The 20,111-nt window shown below is 49.9% G+C and overlaps 1 protein-coding gene across 2 annotated transcripts in view; it reads right to left on the bottom strand.

Moving 5' to 3' along the window:
* Positions 1-7,826: 7,826 nt before the first annotated feature.
* TMEM150C (transmembrane protein 150C) overlaps positions 7,827-20,111 on the bottom strand; it is an 81,479-nt gene continuing 69,194 nt past the window's right edge. For both annotated transcript variants that reach the window (XM_062199190.1, XM_062199191.1), the window contains 3 exons: positions 16,968-17,095; positions 14,137-14,314; positions 7,827-10,025 (listed from right to left, as the gene is read on the bottom strand). In XM_062199190.1, the coding sequence (XP_062055174.1) occupies positions 9,817-10,025; positions 14,137-14,314; positions 16,968-17,095 (515 nt within the window). In that variant the 3' untranslated portion in view covers positions 7,827-9,816. The remainder of the gene's footprint in view (positions 10,026-14,136; positions 14,315-16,967; positions 17,096-20,111) is intronic.

Genomic DNA, 20,111 nt, shown 5'->3' with positions numbered 1-20,111 from the left:
GCAATTAGGGTAGGGGATGGTGGTGGCTTGCCGTGGGGTGGGGACAGTGAAAGCAGAAGTGACGCATTCGGAATATGTTGTAGAGATGACAGGGACGGCACTTGGCGATTGAATCCATTTGACAGGGTAACCCCTGCATGTTTGGTTTGAGCAGCTGGGTAGAAAAACAGCCATGCCAGTGACACAAAATGTGAAGCATGTAAAGCCAGCGTAGTCAAGGCTGTAAACAAAACCCAAAAACAGGTGCATGCAAGTGTAGCGGGGGGTTCTGCTTTGAGCGTTCATTGGCATAAAGCTGCTACTAGAAGCCGTGGAAGGTGGTCACCTGGGAAGAATCTGCTGAGAGAAGAGTGCCCAGATCACGCCAAGGACAAGGCCGGCGGAGGTAGATGAGGATCGGGCTTCGAAGAGGGAAAGCCGGGGCGTGGCTCACTTGGTTAATCCTCCGCCTTCGGTGCCGGCATCCCATATGGGCGCTGGGTTCTAGTCCTGGCTGCTCCTCTTCCAGTCCAGCTCTCTGCTGCTGGGAGACATTTGGGGGGTGAACCAACGGAAGAAAGACTTTCTTTCTGTCTCTCTCTCACTAACTCTACCTGTCAAATAAGAAAAAAAAAAAAAAAAAGGAAAGCCAGGGCCGTAGGAGGCAGCGAAGGTTAAGTGAGGCCACATGAGAAGGGGCCTGGTCCCCCAGGCTCGGTGGCCTTGTAGGAGGAGGTGGCACAGGAGCCCTCTGACCCCCGAGGGCATAGCAAGAAGGCAGCGGCCGCAGGCCAGGAAGAGGCCTCCCCATGGAAGCCGCCAGACTCCAGGACGGAGAAACAGGTGTGATGAGACCCTCGGGACTGCAGTGCTTGTCAGAGGCCCAGGCAGGCGCCGTCCTCTAGTTCTCCATGTCTGGGCCTGGTGCTCTGCTCCCCTGCTCTCAGCGAGTGCGGGAGGAGGTGGGGCCAGGCGACCTCGACCTGCACCCAGCTCCCTGCTTTCACTGCAATTCAGCTACTTCGTCTTTTTTTTTTTTTTTAAGATTTTTATTTATTTATTTGGCAGGCAGAGTTAGACAGAGATAGAGAGACAGAGAGAAAGGTCTTTCTTCCGTTGTTTCGCCCCCCAAATGGCCGCCATGGCTGGCGTGCTGCACCGATCTGAAGCCAGGAGCCAGGTGCTTCCTCCTGGTCTCCCATGTGGGTTCAGCGCAGGGCCCCAAGCACTTGGGCCATCCTCCACTGCCTTCCCAGGCCACAGCAGAGAGCTGGACTGGAAGAGGAGCAACTGGGACTAGAACCCAGCGCCCATATGGGATGCCGGCACCGCAGGTGGAGGATTAACCAAGTGAGCCACGGCACCAGGCCCCAGCTGCTTTGTCTTGATGAAGGATTCTGCGTGCTGCACGCTTCTGCCCAGGTCTTACAGTTCTCAACTAGTTCTGGCCATTTTTTGCCAGTTTGTTGGGTTTTTGGCGGGGACGACGTTTCGGGTCCCTTAAGGCCTCCATTGTCACTGTTCACAGCGCGACTCTGACACTCCTCCTCCTTGCCTTTCTTCCCTTGAGTCCTGGCCAGGGCTTAGGACTGCTGCAACTCACACAGGAGCACAGAGGGTGATGCCTTGTGCCCTCCCAGGCTTGGTGGGGACAGCTGCAGGCGGGCTTGCTGGCTGGACACTTCCTCCGGGGCCCCCAGCAGCAGTGCTGTGAGGGGGCCCACGTTCACCCAGGTGCCTGTCCCTGACCCACTGGGTCTGTGTGCATAATACATGGTGGTTTTTGGCCGCAGCATTTTGTGGTTGATTTACCTGCTGTAGTGACTGGGGGGCAGCCACCAAGTGTCTCAGGTGTCACCTAGCAGGGGACAGGCATCTTGAGCCCTTTGCACCCCATGAGGCTTTTGAAAGCTCAGTGCTGGAGCATGCGGTGAGCAACATGGAGATTGCTCCTCCCTCTCTGTCCTTCCTAACCATGGCTTCTCTTTGCTTCCCAGATTTTGCAAACATCTGCCCCCTCCCAGTCTCCCAGGCTTGAAAGGTCGGCATGCCTTGGACCCTTCCCTCCCCTCTCCTCGAACAGGTGGCATGTTGCACCTGTGTCTGGTGTGTCGCACCTGTGTCTCTCAGGGTGCTTCTTGACTGTGTTCTCATCTGCCCCCTCCTAACAAACTGTGCTTGAAGCCCCAGTCCACCATCACCGACAGAATAAAAACCTACAGCACAGGAGAAGATGCTAATACTAGGCATCGTACTTCCAAGTTCTTTGCTAGCAAAGGGCCATGCATAACGGTTTCCAAAGGCTTGATGATGTGTATGGCATTTACGTGGAGAGTTTTTGATGAGTTAAATTATAATTAAGACGTTTGAGCCTGACCTACTGGGTTAGCTCCGCTTCTTAAAAACATGAAATAGATTAAGTTTTCCTCAGTATCTTATTTTGAAGATGCATGAGAGAAATCAGGTACAGACACGATTTGCATAAGGATACTTCGGTCCCATTCAGGACGAGGGCATTTGGCTTGCCCTGGTTGCTGCAGACGGCAGGAGAAATGCCCTTTTGCAGGCCAGGGTTGTGGCGCAGTGAGCTAAGCTGCCACTTGCAATGCAGGTATCCCATACCGGAGTGCTTGCTCTAGGCCCAGGCTGTTCCGCTTCTGATCCAGCTCCCTGCTAATAATGTGCCTAGGAAGGCAATGGAAGATGGTCCAAGTGCTTGGGCCCCTGCCACCCATGTGTTCTTGGGTCCTGTCTTCAGCCTGGTTCAGACCTGGCTTTGTGGCCATTTGGAGAGTAAACTGGCCAATGGGAGATTCATAGTCTCGGGGCCAGGGCCGTGGTGTAGCAGGTAAAGCCACCACCTGCAGTGCCAGCATCCCATATGGGTATCCTGTTCTGAGTCCTGGCTACCCCACTTCCGATCCAGCTCTCTGCTATAGCCTGGGAAAGCAGTAGAAAATGGCCCAAGTCCTTGGGCCCCTGCACCCATAGGGGAGACCAGGAGGAAGCTACTGGCTCGGATTGGCTCAGCTCCAGGTATTGCAGCCATCTGGGGAGTGAACCAATGGATAGAAGACCTCTCTCTCTCTCTCTCTCTCTCTCTCTCTGCCTCTTTAACTCTGCCTTTTAGATAAATAAACCTTTAAAAAAAAAGTAAAAAGAAAATAATCTCAGTAAATTAATGATATACATGATAGATGTGAACATACAGTAAACACCTTAAATTGTGACTAAAGTTTAAAAAATATTCATAGTCTCTCTCCTACTCTCTCCCCCACTCCCATTTCTCCCTCTTCCTCAGTCACACTGCTTTTCATGTAAATAAATTAATCTTTATAAGAAAGACTCTTTATATCTAGAACATCCTCATTGAGACACAGGAAGCCATTGGCTTGGACAAGCAGGAGGCCACTCATGTCCTTGGACGTCTGTCCACATTAGCGTGGTTCCCTGAATGCCTTCAACACCGCAGCTCGAATGGAACACACGAAATCTCCCCTCTTCCCACCCTCCCCCCAAAAAAACCCCCAAAACAGTGGCCAGGGATGGGCAGCCCCCAGCCATTTATTTCAGAAAGATTTGAGTACGTGCATTAACCAAGTGCCTGGCAGTATTGTAGGTGCCAGATGTCCGGCCCACAAAACCCCTTGCCTGCAGGGAATTTGTGTGTTAGGGCTACAGAGAGTCAGATGGTCTGAGGTACAGTAAAACGTGTCAGTGCTGTGTGTGTGAGCATTGTAGCTGGTCACGTGACCCCGGGCTCGGGAGGTGGAACTCTGGGCAGGTCAACGGCCTCGGTGAGAATATTACAATGGAGTTGAAACATCTGGGGGAGATGGCAGGGCGGGGGTGGGGTGGAGTGGAGTCAGGGGGGGGACAGCAAGGGCCTCATCCTGGAGGAGCACGAGGAGGAACAGAGAGAAGGGAAGGCATGAAGGCGCTCTTGTTGGGCCTTGGAGGGCATCGATACAAGGTTTTCAGTCTGACCACAGAGGACATCATTAGAGGGTTTTTGTTTTTGTTTTTTAAGATTTATTTATTTGAGAGAGAGTTACAGAGACAAGGAGAGATGGAAAGGTCTTCCATCCATTGGTTCACTCCCCAAATGGCCACAACGGCTGGAGCTGAGCCGATCTGAAGCCAGGAGTCAGGAGCTTCCTCTGGGTCTCTGATGCGAGTGCAGGGGTCCAAGGACTGGGGCCATCTTCCACTGCTTTCTCAGGTCATAGCAGAGAGCTGTATCAGAAGAGGAGCAGCTGGAATATGAACCAGCGCCCACATAGGATGCCGGCACTGCAGGTAGAGGCTTAGCCTACTACACCACAGCACAGGCCCCTCATTAGAGGGTTTTAAGTGGAAGAGTAATGGGGACCCAGTGTAGGTTGTTTTCAATGTTTGTTTTTTGAAAGAGTGGCAGAGGGAGAGAGATCTGCCATCCACTGGTTCACTCCCAAATGGCTGCAGCAGCTGGGGTTGTTCAAGGCCAAAGCCAGGAGCCAGGAGCTTCGTCTGGGTGTCCCATGTGGGTGCAGGGGCCCAAGCACTTGAGCCATCTTCCTTTGCTTTCCCAGGAGCATTAGCAGAGAACTGGGTTGAAAGCAGTTGGGACTCAAACCAGCGCTCATATGTGATGCCCATGCTACAGGCGGAGGCTTAACCTGCTATGCCACAGTACCAGTCCTCCAACCTCCCTTTTAAAAATTATTTGAGGCGCAGAGTGGGAGATCTCCCTTCCACTGGCTCACTCCCTATATGCCTGCAAGAGACAGAGCTGGGCCAGGCTGAAGCCAGGAGCCTGGAACTCCCATCTGGGCCTCCCACGTGAGTGGCAGGGACCCAAGCACTTGAGCCATCACCTGCTGCCTCCCAGGGTGCGCATCACCAGGAAGCTGGAATTGAGAACAGAGCACAGATTTGAACCCATTCACTTTGAAACAAAATAATAGGTCAACTGAGTTGTATCTTAAACTTTAATGCAAACATTTTCTCCCAATTTGGCTTTTGGTAAGATCATTTTGACTGCTGTATTGAGGACAGGCTAAAGGCAGCAAATAATGAGGCAAAGACTTTTTTTTAGGTTACTGTAAAACCCAGGAGCAGTATTACTGGCCTGGACCAGGTGGGGGCAGTAGGTAAATTCTAGTGAATTTTCTCCTCTAGAGAGGACATGCTGATAGGCGTGGGTTTTTGTTTTTGCTTTTTTAAAGATTTTATCTATTTATTTGAAAGATAACAGTTACAGGCAGAGAAAAAGAGACAGAGTGGGGTCTTCCATCCTCTGGTTCACTCCTCAAATGGCCACAGTGGCCAAAGCTGAACTGATCTGAAGCCAGGAGCCAGGAGCTGCTTCCGGGTCCAAGTCCACCCACATGGGTGCAGGGACCCAAGCATTTGGGCCATCTTCCACTGCTTCCCCAGGCCATAGCAGAGAGCTGGATCAGAAGAAGAGGAGCTGGGACACGAACCGGCGCCCACATGGGATGCTGGTGCTGTAGGCAGAAGCTTAGCCTATTACAGCCACAGCGCTGGATCCAGAAGTGGGGTTTAAGGGGGAAAAGAGGTAAGTTCATCAGTATGAGCGAAGGAAAGATGAGTCGTCCTTAACTTAGATGGGAAGACTGCAGGGATGGGGGTGAGTGGGCGGGAAGGGTGAGTCTGAAGGGTTCAGATCAGATGTTAACTCCAAGATGCCTTTCAAATGGAGATGTCCTGAAGGTAGTTGAATAGACAAGTCTGACATTTAGGACAGAGGCCTGGGCTGGAGAACCTGGGAAAAGTCAGCAGATGCCAACATGTATTTATTTGAGAGGCAGAGAGAGAGGGAGACAGAGAAATCTCCCATCTGCTGGTCCTGCCTGCAACAGCTGGGCTGGGCCAGGCCAAAGTTGACAGCTGGGAACCCAATCTATGGACCCAACCTCCTGCCTCCCAGGGGGCACCTTGGCAGGAAGCTGCAACTGGCATCACAGCTGAGCTGGGACTCAAACTCAGGCACTGGGTTGTGGCAGGCAGGTGTCCCAAGCCGGATCGTAACCCCTGTGCCCAACACCTACCCGGTATTTAAAATTACAACACTCAGTGAGGTCACCAAGACAGGGTGTGCAGACAAGAGTTGTGGGGGCTGAGGCAAGGTGTGCCCCTGTGTTAGGATGTCAGGGAAAAAGCGACACAGCCAATAAAACCGAGTGGACAGTGAGGGTGAGGCACACTGCGGATGGAAACGTGCCACCCACAGGGAGCCCCTCCTCCGTCTCTGCATTATGGCGGGTTCTCCGATGGGTCCTTAGCACTCCCACTTGGAAGGAGTGGCAGAAAGATCTGGGACTCCTGTGGTGGTCACTGCGGCTGCTCACATACGCTGCGTCTCCCACTCTGGGCACGTGGTGGGCACGCCACCCTCTGACATAGCCGTGTGCTGTGCCCCAGGCGGTGACAGGTGATGTATCGCTTCCTGGCAGAAGCTGTACGGGCCAGTGAGTGGCTGTGCAAGCAGGTGTTGAGAGGAAGCCTCGCTGTCAGCCAGCATCGGGTCACTGCCATGGACCCCTGGCTGATCCTGGACAGGCAGCGAGAGTGACAAAGAAACTTCAAGTTTTCCCTTGGAATGGCAAAACCCAGCTGGTCCTACCATAGCCTTAGGGACAAAAATAAAGTCATCTGTGATGTTTAGTCTGTAATTATAACCAAGAGATCACAGATTTCAGGACAGGAAAATTTGGCTTTCCCACGTGAGGGATAAAGAGAGCCTAACACATAACTCCTCTAACCCAGTGCCAGTCATCCATGAAATAAAAAACGCCTACGTCTTTAACATATAAACATTATTTTAAAATTCTCGCTTTCCTAACCACTTGAGTGGTTTCTTCTTCAAGAGGCTTAGTTGGATGACCCAAGATGTACCTGAGTACATTTCAGACTTGGTCCTCCTTGTCGCCTTCACTGGGCCCTCCCTGCTCGTGGCCCCCGGTGTGGATGCTGTGGTTCTTAACCCCGAGGAGGTCGCGAGTCCTGTTCTTCACTTACGTATGTGGTGCTAAAGTACACTTGGACTTGTCCCCATGCTGGTCCCGAACTCCCGAAACCCTTGGCCTCTCCCGGCAGGGGTCTCTTGTCACTCATCACAAGCCCCTTTGGGGCCCACCGACTCTATGCTAATGGGGTGTTAGGCAGGGGACCCTCAGATAGCCTCGGGATGGGGCTAGTCAGTGGAAAGACCGAGTGACAAGTCCCCGGGGGAAGGGAAAAGTCGCCCGTGGAGCTCTGTAGTCTCCAGGGCAGGAGACGTGGAGTATGTCCACTGGATGGACGTCCAGCGGTGCTGGGTGCCTGTGTGTGGGCTCCATGGGCCTGGAGGCGCCACCCACCTCCCCTCCTTGCCCTCTGTATCTCTTCCATGTGGCTGTTCCTGAGCTGCAGCCTTTACAATAAGCCGGCAGATGGAAGCGAAGTGTTTTCCTGAGTTCTCCGAGCTGCCCTGGCAAACTATAGATCCTGAATTGGGGAGGGGGGCACGGGACCCCTCCTCCCCCGGACTTTGCAGCCAGCCTACGCGGAGTGAAGGTTTAACCTGTGGGCTGCAGGCACAACTGGCATCCAAAGTGAGAGGAGTTCAACCTGAGGCCTTCAACTTAAGAAACCGGAGGCTAACTCTAGGTGCGGTACGTCACACTCAGATTGTAGGCACGTGGCTGGTGTCCAGACTCTGAGAACTGGCCGCTGTGCTGGCAAACGCCCTGCCTGCCAGTGTGGCCCCGACATTCATTTTCAGCACACCTGGCCGAGAGCGCACAGGCTTCACTGTCAGAGCAACAACGGCGGGGTAACAGACGAATCAGAGCTCTGCATAAAAGAAGTTTATTTAGTGGCCAGGTCCCAGCGAGTCACATCCGTCACTGCTTGATTGTGCTAACTAGGCTACCAGATACGCTCTTCAGAGAGTGTGCAGGTGCACCACCGAAAGCTGTTCACTTCGGATTGTGGAGAGTAAGAGAAACCTCACAAATCTTTGTTCTTCGATAAAACTTTTAAAATATAAAATTGAAAAAAAAAAAATAAAGGAAACCCAAAAGGAGTTCAAAATGATTAAAATGTCCCCTGGGTCTATCTACAGGAAGATGCCTGCTTCATAGGAGAATGCTCTCTGCTTGGTTCTTCTCACATCCTATTTACACTTTCCAGGTACTCTCACCGCCCCTCCCCTCTTCCCGACTCCATTTACGCCCCCCAGGAAGCAGCCATTTCCATCTTCTCTCTGATCCTCTGACCCTTTGACTATCGAGGGTTCTAGTCACCAGCTGTTTACTGAGCACCTACTATGTGCCAGGCACTGTACTAGGAGGTGGGGATGGATACAGAGGTGAAAACAATGAGCCCCTCTGCAAGCAGCTGACTCAGGGGTGTGGTAAGTGACAATGTCTTTCCCAGGATGGGCCATGAAATCCAAGGCCCTTATCAAGTCTGTTTGGGGTTTTCTTAAAACAAGATGCAATCATGGAGGGCTTTCACCTGGGCCCACGCCAGCGCACTGGGGATCTGGAATTTGACTCTCTATGAAGAGCACTCGCAGTCTGAGTTCTGAGTGCTTAGCAGGTGCAAACTATGTATTGGGCTGCAGTGTGGTCTTTAGGAGGGCCATCTTTGAATTGACTTCTACAGATTCCAAGTTTGAAAAGCCCTTAATCTGCAAAGATATTAGATGTGGGCGAGAGACATCTATGAAGGAAGTCTCCCCTCATTTGGACTTGTGGCAAGTCCTCAATGTTAGAGCAAGTGCCCTAAAGCACTTCTATTTCTTGTAAGCATCCAGCATGAGTTCTTCTTACTACGTCTACATATTCATATTTTGTTGCCACTTTTCTGTGGACTCTTCTAAGCCTCAAACATAAAAGCAGCAAAGTGGGCAGGCGACATTTTTCTTTTCCTCTTTCAGCATGGCTGAGCCCAAAGTGGACTTGCACTTGGGTCTGCATCTCTGTCCACGGGGCCTAAGGAGACTCATGACAGTTACTTAAACAAATGAAAAAAGGTAAACTGTGACACAGAAAACAGAAACTGTACATGGCAAACCGTGGAAGCAAAAACCACACCCCCCATCTCGCCACTCCCATTTTGCACCAGGCCAAGCTGACCACGTCCCAACAAATATTCACATTTGGAGATGTTCTTGCTCTCAGTCCAGTTCACAACAGCGGACTTCCCTCTCCCAGTCGGTGGCATTTCCTGCCACTGGGGCCACACGGCTGACCACAGGACAGAGATGAAGGGAGCACTCGTGGGAAAGTCCAAGTCATGCCTTCGTGCGGCTACACGGGGTCACCGTCCCGTTCTCTCCACTGAGCATCCATCCAACTAGATGACGCGCGATGAGCCACTCAAAGAGTATTCCTGCCAAACCCAGAACTTCCTTGCGCGCTAGCTCCAGGCCCTGGGGAACGAAAGGCAGCCTAGGGCGGGAGTCAGTCATTCGCCTCTCGCGAGTGTTACTCACGCCCTACTGGACGGCAGGGTGCTCAGGATGTCTGAAACACGTGAAGAGGATGGGCAGAGCAGGGAACACTGGGAGAGGGAGAGACAGACGGGTGATCATGCACAAGCTTCCGGCTTCCGGCTCTGTCGTGCATATATTTTTTCAGTGTTAACAGTGTGGATTTCAACACCTTAGGGCTTGGGCTACTTCATCGAAAGAAGAGAACTTGCCCTGAAAAGCTCATTTGGCAGGTGTGTGCATGTGTGTGTATGTGTGTGTGTGTATGGTTCTGCATCCAGTCCTGTGAGTGTGTCCTCCCGGGCCCCTGTCGCCATCACACCCACATCCTCGGCAAGGCAGCTCGGCCGGGCTCACACCTGGTCGGTCTGGTACTCCGAAGCCTCCGACAGGCTCTCCGAAAAGCTCAGGAAGTTCTCCTGGGCCTCGGAGCACACAATCTCGTAGCGGTAGTGCCGGAACTCCACGGCCAGGGTGCCGAAATAGGACAGGAAGCACATGGCCAGGCCCCACTGCACCCTGGCAGCATACATGTGGATGTCCTGGGCCATGAGGATGAAGTCTGCGGAGGACCGGTCAAGGAGAGCATGCGCCTCAGCCACCGGGGGGCGTTCAGGGCGGAGCCGGGTCACAGCCAAAGCCTGGCACGGCTGGAAGCTTCACCATGCTTGCCCAGCCCAGGGATTTGCATGAATAATAATATTACAGATGTTTTAAACTTACTTACTTTCATTTTATTAAAGAGATAGAGAGAGAGAGAGAGAGAGAGAGAGAGAGAGAGAGATTCCATTCACTGGTTCACTCCCCAAATGCCCACAACAGTCAGGCCAGGGCCAGACCAAAGCCGGGAGCCTGGAAACTCATCTGGGTGTCCCACAGGAGGGGCAGGGACCTGAGTGTCAGCCCTCACCGGCTGCTCCCCAGGGTGTGCTTTATCCGGAAGCTGCATCAGAAGCACAAGCGGGAGTCAGACCCAGACACTGACGTGGGATGTGGGCAGCCCCAGAGGCATCTTAACTGATGTGCCAAGTGCCCGCCCCAGGTAACACTCTGGGCTCTTTGCGCCAGATACGCTCTGAGTCCTTTCATGAGTAATCGTGCTTCATCCTCGCAGCGATCCTGCTACCATCAGTTCGCTTACAATTAGGGAAACTGAGGCCAAGTGGGTAAGTAACTTGCCTGAGGTCACTCACATAGGTATTAATTGGTGGAGATCGGATTCACACAAGCACCTGACTCCCTGGTCACGCGCCCAGCCCTTAACTCTGCAGCTGCTCAAGAGATTTGAGATTAGCAAGAAGATTACAACTGCAAAGCAGTTAGCTGGCCAGAAAAATAAAGTTTGTTTTTTGTTTGTTTTTTTTTTTTTTTTTATCACTGCAAATGACTATGGGTTCATGGTTATCATAACGTCTGCGGGAATAATTTCAAAGATACCAAAATGCTAACTACCTCCATGTAAGCCGTGTCCGGTGACAGCTTTCCCTATTCCAATTCTCACTATTGTCTTTCAGACAATACTTCACTGGCCAGCTTCACGGCTAGTATCAGATTTAAACTTGTGCCCACATGGCAATAAGCAATTTTTAAAAAGTAAAGAAATGGCTGAGACTGCTATGCCTGAATATCTATGGAGCATCCAGGGACCTGCGTGTTGTGTGTGTACACAAACAAAAGAATACATGGATTGGGCCGGCGCCGTGGCTCAACAGGCTAATCCTCCGCCTTGCGGCGCCGGCACACCGGGTTCTAGTCCCGGTCGGGGCGCCGGATTCTGTCCCGGTTGCCCCTCTTCCAGGCCAGCTCTCTGCTGTGGCCAGGGAGCGCAGTGGAGGATGGCCCAAGTGCTTGGGCCCTGCACCCCATGGGAGACCAGGAGAAGCACCTGGCTCCTGCCTTCGGATCAGCGCGGTGCGCCGGCCGCAGCATGCCAACCGCAGCGGCCATTGGAGGGTGAACCAACGGCACAGGAAGACCTTTCTCCCTATCTCTCTCTCACTGTCCACTCTGCCTGTCAAAAAAAAAAAAAAAAAGAAGAAGAATACATGGAAGCAGGAGCCGGGGTGGGAAGGGGAACAAGTTGACAGCATGTTTTAGTGCAAGGCCAAAGGCGGAGGTCTAACTGTGTCTACTTTAAAAAAATCAGAAATATGGGGCCGGTTCCGTGGTGGAGTGGGTAAAGACACCAGCATCCCAAATGGGCCCCAGTTCGAGACCCGGCTGCTCCACTTCTGAGCCAGCTCCCTGCTAATGGTCTGGGAAAGCCACGGAGAATGGCCCAAATGTTTGGGCCCCTGCCACCCACATGGAAGGCCTGGAAGACCTGGCTCCTGGCTTTGCCCTGGTCATTGCGGCCATCTGGGGAGTGAAGCAGTGAATGGAAGCTCTCTTTCTCTCTATTTGCCTTTCCTTCTCTCTCTGGAACTCTTTCAAATAAATAAATCTTTAAAAAAATTATAAATATCCCCACAGAATTGGTTCTATCTTTAGAACTCAGATCTAAAATCTTGGGAGATTTTCAGAGAGCAAAACAGCAGGTGAAATGAACCTTAGTTGTCTTGACTAGGCCTGGATCCTTTCACCTAGGAATTAAAAATGCTTCCACGTGTTCAGAAGCAACACGGCTCAGAATAATTTGATGTGAGCTCAACACTCAGACTAGAGTCTGGGCATACGCTTCTGACTAAGGGTTTAAAATACTGCCAAAGCAATATTAACGTCTCACTCAAGTTCATGGGGAGTGGAGAAGTCTCCAAGTCTCACACTGGCAGAGTCTGGGTCTTTTTGATCACAAGATGTTTGATGAGGTTCCTAGCACAAGGCAAGCTTTTGGCCCACGTTTCAAGCCTTAAGTGTTCCCTCATGTGACTGCGGGGCTTCGGAAAACCAATGAAATGACTGAATGGCAGGAGATGAGGGAAGAAGCCAGACCCCACCCACGCCACCAACTGAAGACTGTCTTTGAATGCCGAATCCTTTCGCATTTTAGAGCCCCTTACTCTAAGGTGGGATGGTACAGTGGCTAAGGGAGCAAAAGCTGAGGTCTAGTTTCAACCTTGATGCACCAAATACTATTTGTGTGATCACAGGCAAATTAATTTCCTTGTGAAATTAAGTTCTTTGTGATTTACTGTTTTTACCTGTTAAGTGAGGAGTAAGAGCGTGATACCTTTAAAGTGTGTAGAATAATGTGTTGCACACTGCAGCTACGTGTTCGGCCTAGTGCTTAGCACACCTCGGGATGCCTCTGGTCCACACTGGAGTGGCCAGGTGTGAGTCCCAGCTCTGCTCTAGGTTCCAGCTTCCTGCTAATGAACTGCCCGGAGGCAGCAGGGATGGCTCAAGTAGTTGGGCCCGTGCCTTTCATGCAGAAGACTTGGGTTGATGAGCTCCTGGCTTCTGGGTTTGGCCTGGCCCAGCCCTGGCTGTTGTGGGTACTTGGGGAGTGAACCAGAATATAGGAGCTCTCCTCTCTCTCTTTCTCTGTCCATCTCTCTGTCTCTCAAATAGATTGAGTAAATAATAATTTTTAACATTTTAAGGTGCTCAAGAAGTGTGTGGAAACGTGGAGCTGAAAGAGCAGCTTACTTTGGTGCAGAAGCTGCTTAAACACGTGCACAGCTCTCTCATAATCCTCATTTTCCATGAACTTTCTGAACACCCTCTCATACTGTTGATTACTATGAATATGTAGAATTGTGTTAGCTGTACATTCTGTCCCCTAGGAACCTTGGTTTCCATCTTCCCTGGTTTCCTGAGGAGGAGGAACTATTGGAGCGAATACCTCTATTACTCCGCCCCACAGAATGAGTGACTGATCTCATTGGTAGGACCGTCAGTGGGGGTCACGTGCTGCATCTTAACAAGACTCACTCATATTCTCTCTCTCTCTGCCATCTGCTGGGGGTTGAGTGCAGTAGGCACTCTGCCTTTCCCCCATTTCTGTGCTTCTTACTGGGCGGACAAGTTCAACCCCAGGGTGCAAGAGATCAGCCCTGCAGCGTTTGGCTTTCGGAGCTAAGCTGGAATAAAGGCTGATTCTCCATCCCCATCTGGCTCCTCTGCCTGTTCTCAATTGTTCAAACCCTGGGGCGAGGGGGCGGGGAGGGCAGAAAATGAATAGCAGCCTGAAACCTCACATATTTGTTTAGGCAAACTACACACACATCCGTAGTCAATTCTTGACTTTGTTTTCCAAAGAAGTTTACTTTCCTGAAACATACAAGGGTCTTTTCCCCTTCAAATTCATTTTAGCACTAAGAGTTGAAATTACAAGGCCATTACTGAAGTCACCAGGAAACACTGTGTTTTAAGATGGGGAAAAAACCCACCATTCTCTCCTGGTTATGCGTTCTGCATTTTTCACAAAGGGAGACTTTCAGGCCACTAACTAAGGAGACCCCACAGCACCTTTCCTGTAGATGGGAACAACCTTGAGAGGAAGAACTCCTTTTATTTTTCGTTCTCCACCTCCTCTTTGGCATGAGGATTCTGCTGCAGAGGTTTTGTGGTCATGCCCATTTCCTTTCCCAGTCGGTCTTTAGAGTCTGCGATGCTGTGAGTCACCCTAAGCCACCGCCAATGGCAACGTCTACCTGTATCCGTGCTCTCACCCCCCCCAACTCCCCACCCCCGTCTCCCCGACACAGAACCTCTTCCCGTGGAAAGGATACAGAGGACCACACAGAGCGTGATCAGGGCCGAGAGGATGACCCGCGGGATTCCAACCTTCCGGCCTTCGTTCTTGATGTTGACTTTGAGCGTCAAGGCAGCCTGGATCCAGCAGGTCAGTGTGCCGAAGCCGAAGGTCAAGGACGTCCCCACGTTATGGATTTCCTCATCGTTCGTGAGCTGAGGGGTGAACAGACAATGGCCCACGGAGGCCCACTTAGAAAGGGAGACAAGGAAGCTGCTGGGCTACGGGGGAAAAGCTAGGCAAAGAGGTATCTCAATAACAGGAGGGCAGAGTTTTAGAGTCCAGCCCTTATCGCCACTGGCTTGTCATGTCTGTTCCCAAAGGGCTCAAACGCTGAGGGCAGGAAGGGAAAATCGGCACTACCCCCGAACCTTCAAAACATTTGCTTAGCAAAACCACGCTGGCAGTAGTGATCTTTACTCCTTGAACTTATTTTCCAGAAAAGCTTTGTAGGAAAAGAAAAAGAAAAAAGGAGGAGAGTTACCAGCAGTGGGAGTGTCCAAGTTTCCACAGACTTACAGCCCAAACTTTGTTTCCCAGGCTAAGGAAACGAGACCCAGTAATCCGGCCAATTCTGGGCAAGTGAAGCACCAGTTGGCACAGGCGATGCAAACCCTGCGGGCTCTTCTTTCTCCTACAAAATGGGCCTATCCGTGACCCATTCATTCATTGTCGATGGGGACTCCTGTGGTTTTGTTTTCCTACAGTAATTAAGAAAACCTGGCGCCTGTGAGCTTTTGCCACACCTAGAGACCCAGAAAAGGACACCAGTCTTTAAAGAGTCATAGTCAAGGCTTTTACGGAGTTAACAGGCTAAAGGAGACCCATCTGGATAATTTCAGTTGAGAGGTAAGAGACAAATCCCCTAAATCATTACCCATGGAGACTTAAGAACTCTGTCGCTTAAACTTTTTATAATTACATATATTTTGAACTACACATATAGGAAAATAAAGTCTACTGCTGAAGAGACGGCTTCTAAACCATGGTGAAAATACTTTAAAAAAAATTACCACTGCCTCCAGATGCTGTGTTGTTTGATATTATAAATAAGGGCTGCACTGCATTTGTATTATTTTTCCTTCGCAATTCCTTCTATTGTTTTGGCTATAGGATTTTTTTTGCCTTTCTTTTTTGAAAGTGGCCATTTCTCCCATATTTCAAAAACGTATTTTTGAATATATAAAATATATTTTCAAGACTTGTTTAAAAAATGATTCTTCAAATTAAGTTTCCCTTCTAAGAAATTGGTTTTTCTTGTGGTATACAGTCTGCCTATTATCTGAAATTATTTTTTTACTTAATTTAAAAAACAGAGACTATGCTTACATGATTCAAGCTTTTAAAACTATAAAAAGGGCATCGGTTGAACAGTCTGCCTCCCACCCCATAGACCAGCCATCTGGTTTCTCCACAGACAACTAAATCTCTTAGGGTTTCCTGTGTACTCCCGCGGAGAGTTCAGCAAGTGTTCTTCCTCAGTAGAGTCATCATTCGTGGTTTTGGATATTTGCTGTTCACCAAAACAACCCACACTCTGGAATTCCTCCGGGACTTCAGTAAAGAACGACATGTGTACTCAGTAACTCATCAAGAGCCTGGTGAGGCCGGCCTGTGGGGCTGAGAGTCCGCGGGCCCCTTCAGACGCAGGTAGAATGTCCTTCACGAGCAAACTGTCAGCTGTGGCTGGAAAGCCTGTCTCCAGGCCAGCTGGCATCTCCCTCACTAACAGCTTCTTGTGCTGCGTGTGAGACCTTGCGGCCTTAAGTCACACCTTCAGGGTGGGGGCGATCTTTCACCCAGAGCTGGCAGGGGAAGGGGCTGAGCCCCTGGGGAGAGTCAGACTGGTCCCAGGAGATCCAGGCCATCTTGTGTGACCTCACGACTTTAAATCACACCTCCAGGGTGGCTGCAGTCTTCCACCCAGAGCTAGCAGAGGAGGGGGCCGAGCCCCTAAGGAGATGAACAGTCTCCAGGAGACCCCCGCTATCTCCATGAGCCCCAAGCCAATCAACATACCTATGGGAAACCCCCATCCATATGGGATGCCCAGAGGCTCTATCCACTATGCTGTAGTGTAGCCCCCCAAGGGGAAGTTCCTAGCAGCGGTATACACAGCAGAGGTTGGAGGATGGCCGGAAGAGAATGGAGGCAGGGAAATCATCCAACTGCTGTCCTAGTGCAGGGAATCTCCTGGTCTGTTTTACAAATGAAGTTATTCAACTCGAGAGCTGGAGGATGGCACTGTCAAGGGAAATTATTCTCACAGCTTGTAACCTTGGGCTTCCAAATCCCTAGGAAGGAGAGGCAGCACATATCTTGGTACAAATCACAGATGTTCTAGAGAAACAGACTGGGCTTTCAAACTTGACTTCCATGGGAGCTTGCTAATCTGAAATCCAAGCTTTCATCTGGTAATGATGCTCAGAGTGTAACTATAGGAAGGCAATGACCCTATTTGTTCTCTAGAAAGCTATCTTAGAATATAGCTTATTATGAAAAAATAAGTATAAACCACTTTGACATCCTTAGTGAGAAACCCAGCTCCTTAGCAGCTCATTTTCCCAACAGCTGTATCTCCTATCCCTAGCAGCACCCTCACACGTGTAGGGAGAACTCACAGGGAGACCAGGCTGAAAGACCCTAAGTGCTGACAGCTGGAGAACCTGTGTATATTAGGAGCCAGTGTTCCTAATTCTTGTGGAAGGCACAGGCAAAATTACACGATCTGACAGCAGGGGCTGTGACACTCAGACAGCTGAAGGCCTGACCAGTGTGAGAAGGAGGTAAAAGGCCAAGGTGAGGTACCTGAAAATTACCAAGTAAGGTCATTCCAAAGGAGGCCAGACACAGCGCCACCAGTCCACTGATGTTCAGCCACGGGTTTAAAACCTTTGGTTTCAGTTGTATGAAGCGCAGAACAGCGACCACAAGGGCTAGGAATAAAGCAGAATCCTAAAATTAAAACATTTCAATCATCTCGACTACGAGGCAGCGTGCCAAAGCCACAATGTGCAGAATTCCACTTCTCACCTCAGTCCATTTTAGGGCTCTGAAGGGACAGGTGATTTTTTCAAAGAAGGCTTCCAGGCGATGCTGGAGATCATTTAGACATTTTATTACTCCTACCTGGAGGGGAGCAGAGTGGCCGAGAGGACTCGCGCAGCAGTGCTCCCAGGGGATGAGGCAAGGCTGATGGATTGCTAACAGTGCTGTGCTCAGAGTTTTCTAAAACAAGGTCAGCACAGGACAGCCTGCTCAGGAGAGACTGCGGAGGCACGGCGCACAGCCAAGACGACAGCACAGGAATTCCCTGATCCCACTGCCCTTTAACTCAGAGCAGCGCTAGGACAAACAGGGTCGAAAACACAGTATAGAGACGACAAGGGTACCGCACTCAGAGAAACCTGCCGCTCTCTGGGCCAGAAGCCATTCCTGGGGATAGGAAGGAGAAAAAGGACAGCGTACAAAGGCCTTTAGCACCAGTTTATGCTCCCTTCCCTTTGAGTCTACCCGTGGGAGTTCCTTGTCGAAGGATGAAGACAGTTCATCCGAATTACGGCAGTAATAGTAATCGCACTTGTGCAATGTGGTTTTAACACAGATCTGGGAGTTGGGCATGTAACCAAACACCATGCTTGGCAAACCAAGAAAACTGAATTCTTGCAGATGATATTAATGATTCATCTTAAAAGACCATTCCATCTTTGGAAGGAAATTGGTATCTGAGAGTTTGACAGGAGAATGAAAGAAGTTAACAGATGTCAAACGTGACTTCTAGTGGCAACCTTGGGACTGTCCATGAATGAAGCCACTAATCTAAGGATCACGTTTGATTAACTGCTTAATGCAGAGATATTTTCATATCTACACAAAAATCTGGGCGAAGTCAGTCTATAAATGATGAAAAAGCACTGGCAATTAATTTACAGATGGAAATGTTACTTACTAATTACCCAGAATTTATTTTGACATTGACATTCATCAGGGAAGACAATTACAAGTTCAGGAAGTACACTATTTAGTCCCTATTTGGTCAGCCACTGAGTTGGTAATGATTTGTGAAAGTTTTACCGAGATTCTGGGCCCTTATCAGTAGTCACTGATAAAGAAAACACACCCGCAATGCTGCATTTCCTAAGTACGCTGTGACGTTCAGCTCTCTGAGCTTTCTATCCCCAGCACCTCTGATCAAAAACTGATAGAAAACTTGACCTGTACTTGGATTTTGGAACAAAAGCAGAGATAAATGATGACTTATCAAAGTTCAGGGGCCAGTGCTGTGGCACAGCAGGTTAACGCCCTGGCCTAAAGTGCCAGCATCCCATATGGGCGCCAGTTTGAGTCCCTGCTTGCTCCGCTTCTGATCCAGCTCTCTGCTACAGCCTGGGAAAGCAGTCGTTGGGCCCCTGCACCCGAGTGGGAGACCCAGAAGAAACTCCTGGCTCCTGGCTCCCGATCAGCGCAGCTCGGATGGAAGACCTCTCTCTCTCTGCTTCTCCTCTATCTGTGTAACTCTTTCAAATAATAAATAAATAAATCTTTAAAAAAAAAGAAATTTCCAACTATTCAACCTCAAAAGAGCTTTTAGTGTATGTTTCAACCACTATCCACTATTAGCCAGGAAATGAATAATACTTGACTTGACAACAATTCTCAAACTATGGTCTGAGGCAGCAAGTTAGGCCTTGTATCTGAAGTCTAGGAGTGCCAGTAAGTACCCGAGAGAGGAGAATGAATGGAACGTCTTACTAATTTTTAGAATGGAAACAGGAAGAGGAAGTGGGGACTAAGTCAACAGATGGCACTCTGCTTCTGAGAGCAGTCAGCAGACTCAGCGGCGATGAGACTGAGCTCCGAGAGCTCAACACCGGGCACAACAGAACATCCCTGCCAAACAATCGTCTATGGCTCTTCCTCGGGGCATACAGACACGATAACAAGACAGCCCATTCAATGTCTTATTAAGATGCCCAGTGAAAAGTATTACTCTGGGGGTCATGTAGTTGCGTGGGATGGGGTCATGCCGGAAGCTGGCTGTAAACCCTAATCCTAGTTCCTGAGAGCGTTCTTCACCCCACCCCACCCAGTCAAGGCACCTGCTCCTAAGGGGCCAGGGGAAAGGAGCCACTGGCCACTCTGCACCCTCCGTTTGCTGCCAACAGCCATGGGACATGTATGATCTTCCAGTATCGGCAATGCTATCCTTTGCCTTTGTAATGTGGTTGACAAGTCATTTATCATGAGCAGGTGACAAAATTAAGCAAGAAACAGAAACCTATTTGAAGACAGAAATTCAACTCAACAGCTTAACTTCTAGAATAGCATTCCACACACCACCACACACCACACTGTGCCCTTTTTAGCTACGAACTCCATCATTAGCTCAGAGGAGGCATACACTCCTTAAAGTTTACAACGGCATCCCTACAATAATTGATTAGATTACTGATTATGATGGTTGACTATATACTAATTAGGCTATAGATTATAATAATTGATTAGATTCTGGCTCTATATTTTATTGATACTTAGGTTTTTATGGAGGCAGAATCGTACTACCTGTAACAAAGCCCATTTTATTTATTTATTTTAAGGATTTATTTTATTTGAAAAGGAGAATTATATAAGGAGAAGGAAAAAGGAAGAGAGAGAGGGAGAGAGAAAGAAAGAGATCTTCCATCCACTGGTTCTCTCCCCAGATGGCCACAACAGTCAGGGCTGAACCAAATGGAAGCCAGGAGCTTCATCCAGGCTCCCACGTGGGTCTCAGGGGACCAAGCCCTTGGGCCATCTTCCTCCGCTTTCCCAGGCAATTAGCAAGGAGCTTGATTGTTAGTGGAGCAGCAGGGACTTGAACTGGTGCCCACATGGGATTCTGGCATCACAGGCAGCAGTTTAACCCGTTACTCCACAACATCTGTCCCACAAAGTCCATTTAAAAACCAAGCC

The sequence above is a fragment of the Lepus europaeus genome, chromosome 8 (assembly GCF_033115175.1).
Source record: "Lepus europaeus isolate LE1 chromosome 8, mLepTim1.pri, whole genome shotgun sequence".
Taxonomy (NCBI): Eukaryota; Metazoa; Chordata; class Mammalia; order Lagomorpha; family Leporidae; genus Lepus; species Lepus europaeus.
The sequence above is the reverse complement of the archived record's forward strand: the minus strand, read 5'-3'. Positions and strand labels throughout refer to the sequence as shown.